The sequence below is a fragment of the Cloeon dipterum genome, chromosome X, assembly GCF_949628265.1.
Source record: "Cloeon dipterum chromosome X, ieCloDipt1.1, whole genome shotgun sequence".
In the NCBI taxonomy this organism is placed as follows: Eukaryota; Metazoa; Arthropoda; class Insecta; order Ephemeroptera; family Baetidae; genus Cloeon; species Cloeon dipterum.
In genome coordinates, this window is record NC_088790.1 from 4,857,928 (window position 1) to 4,873,154 (window position 15,227).

General features: G+C 38.2%; 2 protein-coding genes across 2 annotated transcripts in view; one reads left to right on the forward strand and one right to left on the reverse strand.

The window, feature by feature from the left end:
• The window catches only part of LOC135946563 (CXXC-type zinc finger protein 1-like), a 176,827-nt gene that overhangs the window by 141,465 nt on the left and 20,135 nt on the right, over positions 1-15,227 (reverse strand). The window lies entirely within an intron of this gene.
• Positions 619-11,685, forward strand: LOC135946774 (cholecystokinin receptor type A-like). The gene is made up of 5 exons (XM_065495138.1): positions 619-864; positions 926-1,318; positions 5,862-6,059; positions 7,834-8,010; positions 9,974-11,685. The coding sequence occupies exons 1-5, from the start codon at positions 744-746 to the stop codon at positions 10,597-10,599; spliced, it is 1,515 nt and encodes a 504-aa protein (XP_065351210.1). The 5' UTR covers positions 619-743; the 3' UTR covers positions 10,600-11,685.

The following is a 15,227-nucleotide window of genomic DNA, read 5'->3' on the forward strand; positions in this document are numbered from 1 at the left end:
AAGCCTAATCGGTTAAAAAATCGTTTTCAAAGCGTTAAACATTTTATTTAATTTTTCAAGTACATGAACGAGCTATTTTCCCATTTAAAACGATCAATAATCGAGTAAACCGTTGGGAAAGAGACTAAAGTTTTAGACTCTTGAAATTTTTTGTATTAAAAAACAGGTCAATTTCAAAATAGGGGCGTGGTTCTTAAGAAAATAAAAAACACGTCACAATATACGGGAAATCGTATAGTTCGACGTTTTTATTAATATTTTCAACAAAAACTTCATTGATTTATTTTGCTTTTACTGGTTTTGCAGATTAAATCAATTTTAAAAATCGTTACAATGCTAAAAAACTTAAATTTCGTTCAATTAACCTGTAAAAATTATTAACAAATAATTGAAAGAGCAAAATAAGTGAACGCGTCTATTTAAAAATGAATTCCAATTTAAAAAGCAATTTGATTAAATTTTCATTGTTTTGGCTCTCGTTTCAGTGTTTTATGATCAATTACTGACAGCTCAATCAACCCTGGGCAGATACGTTTTAAACCAAGCGTAAATTGACACGTCGGAAAACACATATATAGAAAACGATTTTTTTTTATTTTCCTCAGTGTTTGATTTTTGTTCATTTCAAAATCACTGGTAAAAAAAGGCAATCATTTGGTGTGAAATATGCGTTTTGCTGAAGCGTCGGTAATGAAAACGTGTTAAGGGGGCAGTGAAAGTGAGTGGCAGTGGCAAGCACCAGCATGATGGTGCGCTGCGCGCCTCTCGCCCAGATCGGGGGCGCATCTGGCCTGCAAGAGCGGCACCCCCGTCAGTGCGATTCAACCCTTGCGTTCGGCAGCATCGCGCCACAGGATAGCTGCGGTGAGCAACTTTTACCTCTTATTTCAAACTGGGGAAAATTTATAGAATGACAATTTTCCAGATAAGAGTGTGAAATTTTTCAAAATGAACTGGACAGAAACAGTCGATGTGTCAGATTGGAACGCGATCGAAAGGGTGAATGAGAGTGTTGAAAGCAACTGGACAGCTAAAGTGTTTCCGGCGAGAGCCGCTCCGAGTTTTTGGGAAGCTGGTCGCGTGCAAATTCCTCTCTACAGCCTCATTTTTCTGCTGGCCGTCGTCGGAAACGTGCTGGTCATCCTCACCCTCGTGCAGAACCAACGCATGAGGACAATTACAAATGTGTTTCTACTCAACCTAGCCGTTTCGGATCTGCTTCTCGGTGTTTTCTGCATGCCGTTCACCTTGATCGGCGCTCTGCTGAGGGACTTTGTCTTTGGAGAGCTCATGTGCAAGCTCATTCCCTACTCGCAAGGTTAGTCCATTTGCATTTAAAAATGTGATATTTCATTTCAAAGAAACCCTGAAAATCCTTGTTAACAATACATAAATTAATCATTAAGGAGTGAGTTAAAGCCAAAATTGTCCTAAATTTTTGAGAAAAGTAGCTGCAAAGCTGGAATGCTTTTTAAATAGTCAGGAATGTCTCCCTACTTTAAATACATATTATTTTATTTCACCAAAAAGAGTTTCCCAAGAAGTGTCATCCATACTCGACGAGAGGAACAAAAATCTGACAAGATAAAATGGTCAAGCACTGTAAATATTTGGAGATTAATAGAAAAATTTGAATTTAAACTGTGTCAATGTCCTCTTATGCTTATTTCACATTTTTAAAACTCTAAATGTTATCAAGTTCTTACTGAATTGAACAATTTTAACGATTTTCAACGTTAAAACTAAAATATGGAAAATCGGATCACATTACTTACGATGTTATGCGTCACTTTCCGGTGGAAGAGCCAATATTTTATCACATTTTGGTATCCGAGTAGAGTGCGTTGAGCCAAAAAACTGCTTGGCACGGTGAAGAAGAAACCTGAAAAATGGGCTGAACCATTTTATGGCCCGTAAAATTCGCCCCACGAATTGGTTCTCTGTCCTCCAATACGCAATATATATTTTATTCCTGTCCCTTTCAAGCACCGTCTGTATTTCTATAAACACTTAAAATGATTCCGACGTCCCATCAAATAAAGGCTAAATAATATCCTTCCCTTGTGGCAGAGAATTTCCTTTGCTACAGCAATCTCTCGGGAAGTTATGCAACCTGTGCAGCACGCTTGTTCACCGGGATGGCGTATCCCGCAATCCACAGGCGCTCCAAGGCGTGCGCTATTTTTAGCTCGCATTCTTCGTGTCGTTGAAAAATACCATATAATGTTTAGCCTTCATAAAAGATATCGCTCGACTAGAAAGTAAATGATATCGCAAATTCCTTCGGATGCGAAGACAAAGACAAAAATGGCTCAGAGCTCCAAGGAAATTATTTTGTTTCATCTAGAAGTTCCAGTTTTTTTTATTATTTTTTAGCAAAAGGTTTGGGAAAATGGGTGATAGTTGGCAAAAAGACGTTCCAGTGTTTTTAGAATAGTCATCACTTCTAATTAATTCTACGAGCTCACACACGTTATGGTTACTTTTCAAGAGTTTTTTTTGTATGTGTAGTTTTTTTGTATCAATAAATAAAAAATCTGCACTTCCTATTCAAAGAAAATGACTCCCTGAATTTTCGGTAATTTGCTGAGAACAGGAGTAGAAAATACTTATTATTGTCATAATCCGGAAAATAAGGATTAAAATATCTAAGGAAAATAGAAGACGGACAAAACTGCAAACCCTTTTTAGAGCTTCTGGGACATGGCTGAAAAGCCGGGAAAGAAAAGTGCTCAACCCTTGTCATTAAGCAGCACAAAACAATCAGTCTTGCACGCACCAAATCCGACTGTGAGAAAGCAAATAGCACGAATAGTTCCTAATGAAGGTCTGGCATGTGTGTTTTGAGGAAGCATACAATAAATTGCCTCGGTCCCGTCTGCGTTCAGTTGGTCGAGGGGAATAAAGGCAACGGAATCGTTAAATCTGCATTAATGAGTTTCTTTGTGCGATATTCAAAAACTCTTTTGCAAGTTTGCTAAATCACCAAGCGCGAGGAGGAGGCCAATTTCGCTCTTCCACGAAGTATCCATTCAGTTTTGTTAATTGCCGGCTTTTTGTGCGAATCCATTTGAACTAATGTTTTTCAAACCAAGCAAAAGTTTTCCTCTTCAAGACCAATCATTTGCTTAGCATTCCCGAGAACGAGGCGAGGAATTTCTGGAGAACGAATTTAATTTTGGGGAGCGGCACTCGGGTCCACAAGACCCGACCACGATATATTGTCATACATAAAAGCCAGCCAGACCTTTTTTCAAGAGGCGATCATTTGGAAGCAACTGGTGCCTCTCGCAAAAGACAAAACTAATGCCTTTCCATCGTGTGGGCAGTCCTTTTTCCGAGGCGAAGCCAAATTGTTTGTCTCTCGACGTCGATAAATTGTCAAATAGTGACGTCTGTTCAATGGAGTGGAATATTGAAAAAATTATTCAGCCTTTGCTTTTCAACCTTCGGTCGTCACTTGCATTTTAGCATGATTTCCATTGACGTTTTTCGTCGCACAAGAGCTTACATTCATTTGACAGATGGCGTCACTGTCATAAAGGATAATATATTGCTTCTCACGCATTAAAGCGCTTTTGCTAAAATTAACCTTCATACCAGTTGATAATATTAACTTCTGCGGTTTTCCTCGTGACTTTGACAGCAGCAACACATTATTAAACGTGCGCAATAAATGTTCGAGTCGCGTTTGCGTCTGCTAGAGAAAAGATTAAAAAAAATATGTATGGCTCGTCACTATACGAGTTTTTCAGCTAAAAAAACATGGGTTCACGAGGATTGTTGGAGGTAGAGATTAATTCGCGCATGCCGGAAAGGTGCAAACTAGCAAGTAGCGAGCGGGTCGTAGAGCTTTCGCAATCCTCCCCAATCCGAATGCAGGAGAATCAAACGTAGGCGCAAATCAGCGCAAACAATCGCTCGGATTCTCACATTGCAAAGCATGAGCTCAACAATAAGGAGAGTAAAGTATTACTCTCCTTACCCAGCAATGCTTGCTTCTGAAAGTAGAGCTTCGTTCAGGAAATGTATCATTGTTGACTATAGCAAGAAGTAGTTCATTGAATTTATTGTTTGTGATATTTAGTAATTATAATGAAATCAGGACCATTGAAAAGTCAAATTCAAGATTTTCCCGAATTTCTCAAGAAATTAAACGGGTTTTCTCAACGACTTGTTCGCTTAATTTTGATTCCGCTCATCGCGATTTAAAGAAAAACTTTGCCTAAACAAACAAGAATTTCTTAATTAAAATGTACAAAATTGCTCAGCTCAACGTGGATTTACTCAGAGTTAGATGAAATTTTTAATAGGAAGAATTCAAATTAATTAAAGAGCAGGACTATTTCGTAAAGACGCGATTTTCCTCAATTAAACTACTTATATTCTATGAAGGGATGGTGAGCTGCGCTGCAGTTTGATTTAATCTATTATTGAATAGCCTGTTACTCACAATCAGTAGCGTGGTCTTTTTAAATCAGCATTATGGTGAATTTACTATAGTTTTAAAAGCATACATCTCATTCTCTTCGGTAGTTGACGGTAAAATAAAAGTCGAACAAGCAGTTCCCAGGCAACCAGTTGAACTCTGCTGCTACACCAGTTGCATACTTTCATTTCATATAAAAGTAAAATATATGCGAGCGATAAATTGCATTATGCCTTCGGTTACGGCCAGTTGACATTCTAGTTTACGGCGACTTTGCCTTCCAGCGTCACTTTGAAAGAATTGGCAAGGCTTTGTAGATCCATTGATCGTTTTTGTACCTATTGTGTTTGCTTGAAGCTTTCTTTCTTTATTTGTTTGCTCAAGTAGGTCACGCAACTAGGCTGATCAAGATGTTTGCTAGAACGGTGATTCAATTTGCAATTTAGTTCCTTCAAAGATTTCTGTGGTTGCCTGTTTGTTAGTACTATTTCAACTGGTCTGGATTTATTGTTTGAACGGAACTTATCAATCTAAAATAGTGTTGTTTTATATTTTTTAAATTGGTTCTTTAACAGTACAATTTTTGAATAGTAATTTCAAACTTATCTAAAACATTATTGAAAAATTAGGAAAATATTCCTAAAATGGCGAGCACTGTCTCCTGATTGAAAAGCATGATTTATTTATGTTTCTAGAACCTCTGCTTAGTACATCCCGTGGGCTATGAGCTTACTGGGTCCCAATAACACCGCCAAGCGAATAACATGGGGCCCTAGTGGCCGCAGAGGAGCTTTGGGCCTTCTTTTTGTTCTATTTTAATTATTCTACTAAAATTAGGGAAATTTAGCTAATAATTCGTATACCGTTGGATAGATCGCTCCTAAAAGGAATCGAAATCGAGCTTAAATATCATTGACAAACCATTTAATTTATCGAGAAATTTGGCCTAATCTGAAATTTAACTGTTCCTCGGTCCTGATTTCATTATTGCATATTAGAGAGATAAACTGTTGCTAAATTTCGAAAAAAATAAACTCTATATTAACTTCTTTCTACAGTCAACAATTCAAAATCTTCTCAACTGTTGGCCTGTAAACCTCTACCTTGAACTTTTCTTAATGAAACGCAAAAAACCACTTAACAAAATTGATGCAAAAATTAAAACACAACCCTTTTTAGAAGGTTACAGCAATTTGTTGGCCTTTTGGAGTAACAATTTGACTTTTTCTATCAAAAACAATGTTTTTTCTTCTGTAAAAAGGCTAATAACGTTAAGGCCTTGACACACTTTTACGCGATTGTTTTTCAGGAAATCCAATTTTTTCCGCCAGCTTGTCGGTGCTCTGCTTTTCAACAGTAAATCTACCTAATAAAACAGCTTCGTAAGCCCCTTTTCGAGTCACTGAATCGCAAATGTTACGCTTGTTCACAGCCGTCTCCGTGTCCGTGTCGGTGTGGACGTTGGTGGCGATTTCTGTGGAGCGCTACTACGCCATCTGCCACCCCCTAAGGTCACGCCACTGGCAAACACTGTCGCACGCATACCGCCTCATCGCCGCCGTGTGGCTGGGCAGCTTCGTCCTCATGACGCCGGTCGCCACCCTGTCGGAACTGCAGCCAACAAGTCAAGGCAAGTGTTCCCATCCGGCCAGGAGATAAATTTTCCCATGAAAGCATTTCTGAGTTGCGCTGAGGTGGAAAACCACTTTGGCTGGCAGACGAAATTATAACTCTTAGAGTTAATTAAAAGGCACCGCGCCGTGCGTCGCACTTTGTGCATTTAAATTCCTTTCTAGAGAACAGTTCGAAAGCCCACAGCTTGCGAACAACCATTGCGTTTGTGCGTTTGTAATAAGCTCGAGTACGATTTTAATCAGCTTTATCCTATACCTGCTGACCTATGTGGCATTCATCTCTTTCAGGTAAGCTAGCGTGATGATTATTCAACACAGAACACAGCTCTTCGTAGTATTTAAATGCATGGTTGATAGCTTCATTTAACTCGGATTTGCATTTGTGGTTTAGCAAAGAGCCCTTTTGCTGGCATATAACCAGTAGGAATAACTCTCGGAAATAATTATTTAATGGTGTATCTGAAAGAGTTACCTGTATTCAAACACCGTAGTCCTTATTCTAAATAATTGAAAATGGAAAAATAATTGTGGAAGTTTTAAAACGAAGCAAGTTAAGAAAATGCTCATTTCTTTAATTACTCCACAGTTAAAAAAGCTGATGAATATTAATCAATTTAATTTTCTTATTCTGAAGACTCTAAATTTGAGTTTCAGTGATTTAAAAATCAAGTAAAATCAGTTTTTCTAGAAGTCTCTCCGTTAGATTGCATTTCCTAGATAAGGAACCTAATATTTCAATCATGATACCCGGTATTTTACTGCCATTCCTTACTTTTTTCTGATATCCCGTCAAGAAAAACACAAGACAAAATAAAAAAAAACCTGTTTGGAGGATTGTTTTTGTCTTGTTTTCCTCAGTGTTCCTATCTTGGTATGCAATAACCCCAAAATAAAATTTTTATAAAAAAAACACGGTGCATGAAGATGTAGTTAATCAGTAAACCATTGTATTGCGCTCACAGTAGCGGTACCAGGGAGTGAGATACGTTAAAATGGATTTTCTCGCGGCAAAAAAAAACATGAAACGCTTCAGTGCTGACAAATAAGTTAATTCAATTTGAAAATCTTTCACCTGGGGGTAAGAGGTAAGTCTCAGCCTTCAACCATGACCGCGGAAACTCAAAATTCAATTAATTGCTGATTTTTACTTGCTTTTAACTATCTGAAAATACTGATAAATTGATTGCCTAAAATTTATCTATCTAATGCATCGCAAACCAAATATTCACGTGTTTTAAAATCATCTCTGAAAAATTACCTAAACAATACTATAGACTATTTTTTCAGATTCTGGTAAAAAAATTGGAAAGGAAATAAATTTCTTCTTGATATCTGTTGATACCTGGAACTTTAATTAATATTTTACCATAACCAACTTAATCGTGATCTCCAAAAGTGGAAATTAGCGTTGCATCTAACCGATCTACATAAAAACATGAATACCCGCAAACATGAAAATGTTGAGGTCTATTTTGAATTTAGAATACACATCAAACATTCCGCGCCCAAACGCAGCTGCGTGGTATTTCAAGCATAAAACAATCCTCGTTTGGCTAAACTAAGGGCATAATATAGCAGTTCGAATAAATTAAATTGTTTGCTTTCTAGAATATGCAAACCGCTTTCAAACGTTCATAGAACGCAGGCAATCGTGGAAACAAGCAGCTGGCGCTTTTAAAAATTGGAAGAGTATTCGCAAATTGCGCGTTGTTTATTATTGTGAAATGGAACACAACATGCAAACTCCAATTGTGGTGCTGGCTGTTGCAGGTCATCACAAATGCAGAGAAAAGTGGCCTCATCTGGACTACGAGCGGGCGTACAATTTGCTGCTGGATGCGGCACTGCTCGTTGTTCCGTTGATCGCGCTCACAGCCACTTACGTCTTGATTTCGCGCACCCTTTGGCGAGGGATGAAAGCAGAAGCAAGATATTCCAACAAAGACGGTGAGTATTTATTCCGCTTTGTTTCCGAGCCTTAATTGCATTGTGCCTTTTGGGAAGGATTATTTGTTCGTTGTGAGCAGGTTTCCCCTTTGTCTCAAAATTAGCAGCTTGTGCGTGTGCTATTTTTAGAAACAAGCCGTGCCTTGATTTTAACAGGTAATAAAATTCATTATTCTGAGGTGTCACCTAAATGTTAAATGTGCGTATACTTGCAAATTAGATTCTGTTGTGTTAGTTTTTTTAATTTAGAGAAAAGACTTCGTAATTAAATAATTCACAAAAATTTCTAAATATTTTATGCTTTCTTAATGAAGGGCTGTAAATTTTAGACGGTGTATTTTTGTTTAGTTTTTGTGCAATACTCCATTGAAAATTTCAACAAAAATGTTGGATTTTCTTCAGAACATAGGATGATTTTTATAAAAAAATGGATTGGCTAAAATGATATGCCAAAATAAAAAATTCAATGGTATAAACGAGTATTTGCAAATTTGTCTGGTTTGGAATTTCGCTAAAATACAACTGTTGATTTTGCAAAGGAGTTTCCATGTGTTTAATTAGCAGAGAAAAAACAAAACTTTGCTTTAGGCTTTTCAAAGACAAATAAACTCCAATATACCGGTGTTCATAAGCATCATTCGTAATTTTCAGCCTGGAAAACTCGATTATATCACTCCTTTCTCACATTCATGCGCTCGATCTCCTCTCAAAAATTTTTTAAGCACAAATGGAGCAGCGCAGACTAATTTGTCCTCTGTGAGTACGGCACTCCCTCTGAGTTCTCGAGACTGAAGGGATTTTGAGCTGTCCTGCGCATACTGCCACTTTATAAGGACTAGGAGACAGATAGTGGCCACTAAATCATTCCTACACCACCCTCTTGGGGATACTCTCGGTTTTTTCAGGTTCTCGCATTAGCTGTGCGAAAAAGGCTTTTTGTTCATCCCCTGGGTGATAATGAAAAATTGCTCCTCGATTGGGCAACGTGAGTTGAATTTGAGTGTCTAATTTAAGTTCTCAATTTAATTATCACACAGCGATGAGACGAAATTGTACTGCGTGGATATTCGTCCGCTTTCATTCATTTGGCAATATGTGAAGTTGTCTGCCGCCAATTGAATTATCTTGATGAAACAAAAGAGACGAGAAGGAGAGAGAGATTTTATGGCTGCTAGGCAATTTTAAAGATAATACTTTCTTTGTTTGGCAAGTATTCAATTATAGATTTTTTCTGCGCTTCCAATTGTCATGCTGTGACGATCAATAAGCACGAATCATGTAATAAAAGCCATGGAACTCACACTTAAAATCATTTTAGACTGCAAAAACTGTCTAGAATCGCAAAATATCATCTGAAACCAAACAGGCATAAACCATATATATAAATAGGTTAAAAGAGTTCAAGAAAGCTGGAAGAAAAATATTAATAATCAACTCTTGAATAACAAAAAATTAAGTTGGCCAGCTGCCTTGAATTTCACCCAAGAGGTAGGGACTATATTTATTTTTACCAGCAGATAAGTTTGAACATTAATGTTGAATGTCAAACTAAATTGTCTTCACTTTATTTTTTGCCATAATTCAGAATTTGATATACAGTTCTACTTAAAACTAATATTTAGGGAAACTTTGACGATGTGATGATGATTTTTTTAAGTAATTTTTGATTCAAAAGACTGTTTTAGACGACTTTAAGAGTGGCTCAAGCAGAGCCTTCAAATTTCATGCTTCGTAAACGAGTATACTCATTAGAATCCTAAATGTAAAAAGGGCACCCAGAAAAAATAGTTGGTCGTCTTAAAATCGCAACCCCCTACATACTCATCAGTATCTCAACTCTAGCACGTCATCTACTGTCAAGCACCTAGAGTGCGGTACCGCTCTTCATTCCCCCTAATAGGCTGTCTTCCAGATATTTGCAGCCCTATCAGGTCTATATTTCATTTTGCGTTATCTGTTGCAGGCAATCTGGAGGTTTACATGGGTCTGAACGGGACTCCACTGACCAGGCGGCAGAGCTCGTTGCGCGCCAGCACCAGGGGCAGGCCACGCGCCCTGCAGCAGGAGCACTTGAACGGCAGCAATCTGCTCCGGCGGACCAACGCTGAAAAGAGCCTAATGAGCAAAAAACGCGTCATCCAAATGCTGTTTGTCGTGGTGCTCGAGTTTTTCCTCTGCTGGACCCCGCTCTACGTGATCAACACAATCGCTCTGTTTGACAACATGGCTGTTTACTCGGGATTAGGCTACACCGGCATCAGCTTTTTCCAGCTGCTCGCCTACAGCTCCAGCTGCTGCAATCCGATCACTTATTGCTTCATGAACGCAAGCTTCCGCAAATCCTTTCTCAACGTTTTCGGGTGCCGGGGCTCGTCGTCTGAAAGCCGGATGAACGCGAGCGGTGGCAGCCCGTGCGAACCGAGGCGCAACCCCAGCATCAGGCAGCGCCAAGGGGTGCTCCTCTGTTCGTGGATGGAGGCCGCCGAGTCGGTGAAGAGGCGCGACACGCAGAGGCTCGACAGCGACGACGACCGCAACGGCAGCAGCTCGTCGCACAGAGATGTTTCCATCGCCACCGGACAGCTTTAAAATGACACAAACAATTCGTATAGGGATAAGAGCACACCTTTTAATCCGAAAAAATGGATTGATTTCATACTGCCACCCTAGAGAATTTGGAATTAGATTAAAATGTTCCGTATGGCCGTTCAAATATCGAATTTCGGGGCTTTTTACGCCTGTAAAAGCTACCAGGTTCATGAAAAACTCAGCGCCTACAAATGATGGTACAAAAATGTGGTAAAATCAGACAACTGATATTTTTTAATTGCTCACCACAGTTTCCTGGAAAAATGATTTCTATAATTACCAAAAAGTGAAACCGATTATAGGTTATTTCCTATGAAGCTCGTATGATGTTTAGACGGTCAAATGAGCACGAATCAGGTCTTTTTAAGCATTTTGTCACAATTTTAAAATAGATTATTAATTAAAAACTTGTAATTTTCCTAATTTACTTTAGGAATAAGTGATTTTAAAATTATTAATCATTATTCCCATAGTTTTCTAAGTGTTCTGGATCTACCTAACAAATCAACGTCATGACTCATTGTACAGCAAAACATTTCAGATAATTAGGACATTTTTCAAAAAATCTAACAACAACTAATATATGTGATTTTCTTCTGTCATATTCAAAATATGATACTTTTTGTTCAGCAATGACAGTTTTTGCCAAGCTCGGATCAAGCGAACCATAATTATTTACAAACAATATCCAAAGGTAGCAAAAGCACATTTTCGGATTAAAAGGTGCGCTCCCCTTGAAAAATTTAATATTTATGTTTGAAATTGATCGTTCGTTCCTTTGTCTGTGATTTTCGTGATGTGCAAGCATTGCAGTGGCCCAGAAAGAGCGAGTTAAGATTCGATCTTTATCTGCGTGTTGCAAAATCTCTGTGTGATCCTCTTCATGTCTACCATTAAAATTATCTGTGCGTATACGTGGAAATAATTTTTGGTCCAACTTGGTCAAACCATTTTGCGGTGGTTTAATTTGCTCAAAATGATTAGGTAGATGTTAAGTAACAAATAAATTGAGGCATGTTTTATGCTTAAGAAATAAACCTCTGCTATGTTAATTGTTTCGAAAAATAAAAGTTAAACAAGATGTTGGAAAAACCGCTCTTTTTTACTCTTATCTTTCTCCTTGGAAATAAATTGCGTGTTTTTATGAGCAGTGGACGGACCTCTCAGTTTCCGCCTTTCTGAGCATTCTTATTGCTTTCCCTAGAGATAAATTTGCATTTTTATAGCTCGTCGCAGGAAGAAATATGGAGGGACCGCGCAAAAAATCTGAATCGCCCCAAAACACATATATCCTTTTTTGTGAATGCTATTCGCCAAAAAATTTTAGACGCATAGCAATATTAAGTTACCCACGCTTGTTTATATAGGTGTCTTTATTAAAAAAGTTTTGCCAGGATGATGTGCAGAAGGAACTTCAACACATAAACGTCACAACATACAATCTTGCCAGTAATTTGCAGACAATGGTATCATTTTTACCTTCAAACTAATTCTAAAGTCAGCTTCGAGTTTTTAAGACAAAGGATGATCCAGACCCAGACTAATACGCACTTTGTTGGCAAGGGTCTCGGATTTTGATGAAATTTTGTGGACGTGTTGCCCTGGTGAACATTAAATAAATAATTAAGTACATTAAAAAACTGTGCCCCAATAACAAGGGAATTTTTTTAACTTTTGACCTGAAATTTTCAGGTAAGCTGTAAGTCTGCTAGGGCAACACCTCCACCAATTCCATCAAAATCCGAGCTCCGTTTGACAGCAAAAATTGCCTATACATAGTCTCTCTGGAATTAAGTAAGAAACATGACAGATTATTAAATTTTCCCAAATAAACCACAGGTTATGTGCTGCAAGATTCTATTCAAATCGCACTCAAAAGAATCCCCATTTGACTTCTTCACTGCCTGTGCATTAAAGCAGTTTCTGGTTAGGGGATTACTGTCAAAAAGTAGAGCTTTATTATAAAGCGACTCGTCCGCAAAACCTTTTTTCAGAATAAGAAAGAGAACGTACACCACTCTCATATCTGAGTGCGAGAACAAAGGAAGAGAGAAGATGACGAAACTCTTTTGTCACATTTCCTGCGTGTTCCCAGGAAACGCTCTATAGAAGGAAACACATTTTTCAAATTGGCCTGCACTGCATTGACGAGGAAGAGAGTGTCTGACAGCCTAGCTGTCTCACGTCTGAAAGAACTAAATGGAAGTTGCAAAAAAGATGTGTGCGTATCCGCACGCATTTTATTAAAAATCTCGTGATATTGTGTACGAACGGTTGACAGCTCCGAGGGAATTGAGGAGAGAACGCAATATACAGTTTTTTTGTGTGGCAATATTTCTGGGTGGATGTGTGCCAAAAAATATTTGCTTGAGGTGGAAGCTCCAAATGGCAAAATTTTATTTTAAGTAAAAGAAAATCAATAGTCTAAGAATTCAATTTCCTGCTTTAAATTGGAAACACACTACCCAATCACTCATTCATTAATTTATTTATTTATTTTAGACCAACCACGTGTAGTTTTAAGCCTTGAAGTTAAATCACAGTGGATAGGTGTTTATTTATTTTATTTTTTCATATTTTTAGTCAATGCATAAACACTCTGCCCCAAAAATTAATGTTTGGTTATACTATATCTTTATTAAAAATCAATCATCATATTCATGCACATGTATTAGTTCAATCTTCTTCTTCGTCGTTATAAGTCTTTATTTTTTATAAATACAGAATAAAAGTTGCCGAAGTGTTTGTAGCAAGCCTCTAGGAATTTTCAGAGAGGTAAAACTTAAAGTTTTCGTGATTTAGAGGGTTCCAGGCTGGAAAACGTGTATATTTTGGTTCAGGTGAAGAGAGAGAGAGAGAGAAAATCAAATTTGCATGACCGGTTGAACATACTGGGTTTCCCCCTGAGGTCAGAAAAATCCATCAGAACAGTTAAGAAATCGAATTCTGCGGCGTCAGGAAAGCCCTCGAGCGATCAATAACATTAATTCCCACGTGCATGCTGTCACTTTAACGACGCCTGATGGGCTCTGTATTAAATTGATCTGCAAGATCTGCTCACCGTCGGAATAGGGCCAAATTAAACGCTTTCAGAATATGTGCAATTGACCCTTTGGTGCTCAGGAAACGCCCTGACAGTGAGATGTCCCCAAAATCTTCAACTGCAATTAATCTGAAGTTTTTTGTTATAAAAATCCTGATTGTCTTATTTCTCATTGTAGAGAGAAATTGTTGCTAAATTCCACGGACCAATTGCTTGTGGCAAGGATGCAAAATGCGCTTTAAAATTTTGTATATGGAAAACTATCCACTTTAAAAATGTTCACTGCTTGATGGTCACCTTGAAATTTCCCTTAATTACATTATCTCTTGTATGCAAACATTCATTAAAATTAGCAACAGCGAAACCCCGCGGCTAGTTGAATACGCAAGGCTCCTCTGAGCAGTGCTTCGTCCTCTATCTGATCTAGTGGGCGATTACCGTTCTCCTTTTTTTACATGGGCAATTTTATAAAATTTCTCCTGGGATGAGAGCTCGTGATATCATGCTAACTAATTTTGTACATTTATATGACCTCCATGTGAAGAGCGAGTGCCTTGGGAATTGTCGGTGCCGGACTGTATTTAATTTCCATAAATAAAAATTAATTTAACACGCAAATACAGTGTATACATGCTATTTTATACTCAGCTGGAGCGATCCACGGGAAGTGACAAAATATGAAAATACATAAATTCATTAATCAGAGAATCATTTTACGCCTTCAATTTTTCTCTTATTGCGCTTGATATAAACCTACTCATAATTATTGAAAAATTCACGTTGACTTTGATTTTAGGTTTCGAGATTAATGTTTCGCTTTGGCTTCAAGAACGTGTATGCCCCTGTTGCGTTTGAAAGTCACTTTTACATACAATAAAGCATTAGGTGCCATTAAGAAGAGGCGCATATAAGGTTCTTTGTCTTGGGAAGGCTGGATGACCTTATATTGTTTCAGCGTCAGCGCAATTTAACGCTCTCTTGCAGTGCCACATTAAAAGCATTGGAGCAAATTTAGAATGCCGACGAGGGAACAATCTTGCGAACAGCAGCAAAGCAACTGCGCAGATGTGTTGGGTTGAAATTTGGAAATCGACAAGATGTTTTTCTGCCTCTTGAGAAAAGCATTCGTATCAAATGCTACAGTAAGTCCATTGGAGCCTTTTGCTTTTCAAGAGCGCCTGCCAAATCAGCTTTTAGAAGCTAATTAACTGTAAGGGTACTTCAGTCTCTACTTGAATCAAAGCCAGCAGAGCAACAAACAGCTAAGTTGTTTATGGAAATCGCATGAAATGGCCCCGCTCTTCCTCCAGCAAAATACATTACCTCTTCTACGTATTGTCCAACCCGGAGACCGCGGCAACTCCTTTAGTTTGTTGGCGTTTCATTCATCTTCCCATGCAGTGTGTTTTTGTCCGTGCAGCAAGACAGAAATTGCGGTGATCTGTTAGCATCGTTGATGACAGTTCGAGAAAGGATATATATAGTGAATGAACGAACACGTGCACAAGCGTCCACACGACATTAACGACATCAGCGTTATCTGTGATGCAATAATAGTGCTCATCGTTGTAATACAAAAAGCAAT

Coding starts and splice junctions, on each gene's coding strand:
- LOC135946774 (XM_065495138.1), top strand. CDS start 744: ATGATGGTGCGCTGCGCGCCTCTCGCCCAGATCGGGGGCGCATCTGGC. Junction 865..925: donor CGCGCCACAGGATAGCTGCG/GTGAGCAACTTT, acceptor ACAATTTTCCAG/ATAAGAGTGTGAAATTTTTC. Junction 1,319..5,861: donor GCTCATTCCCTACTCGCAAG/GTTAGTCCATTT, acceptor GCTTGTTCACAG/CCGTCTCCGTGTCCGTGTCG.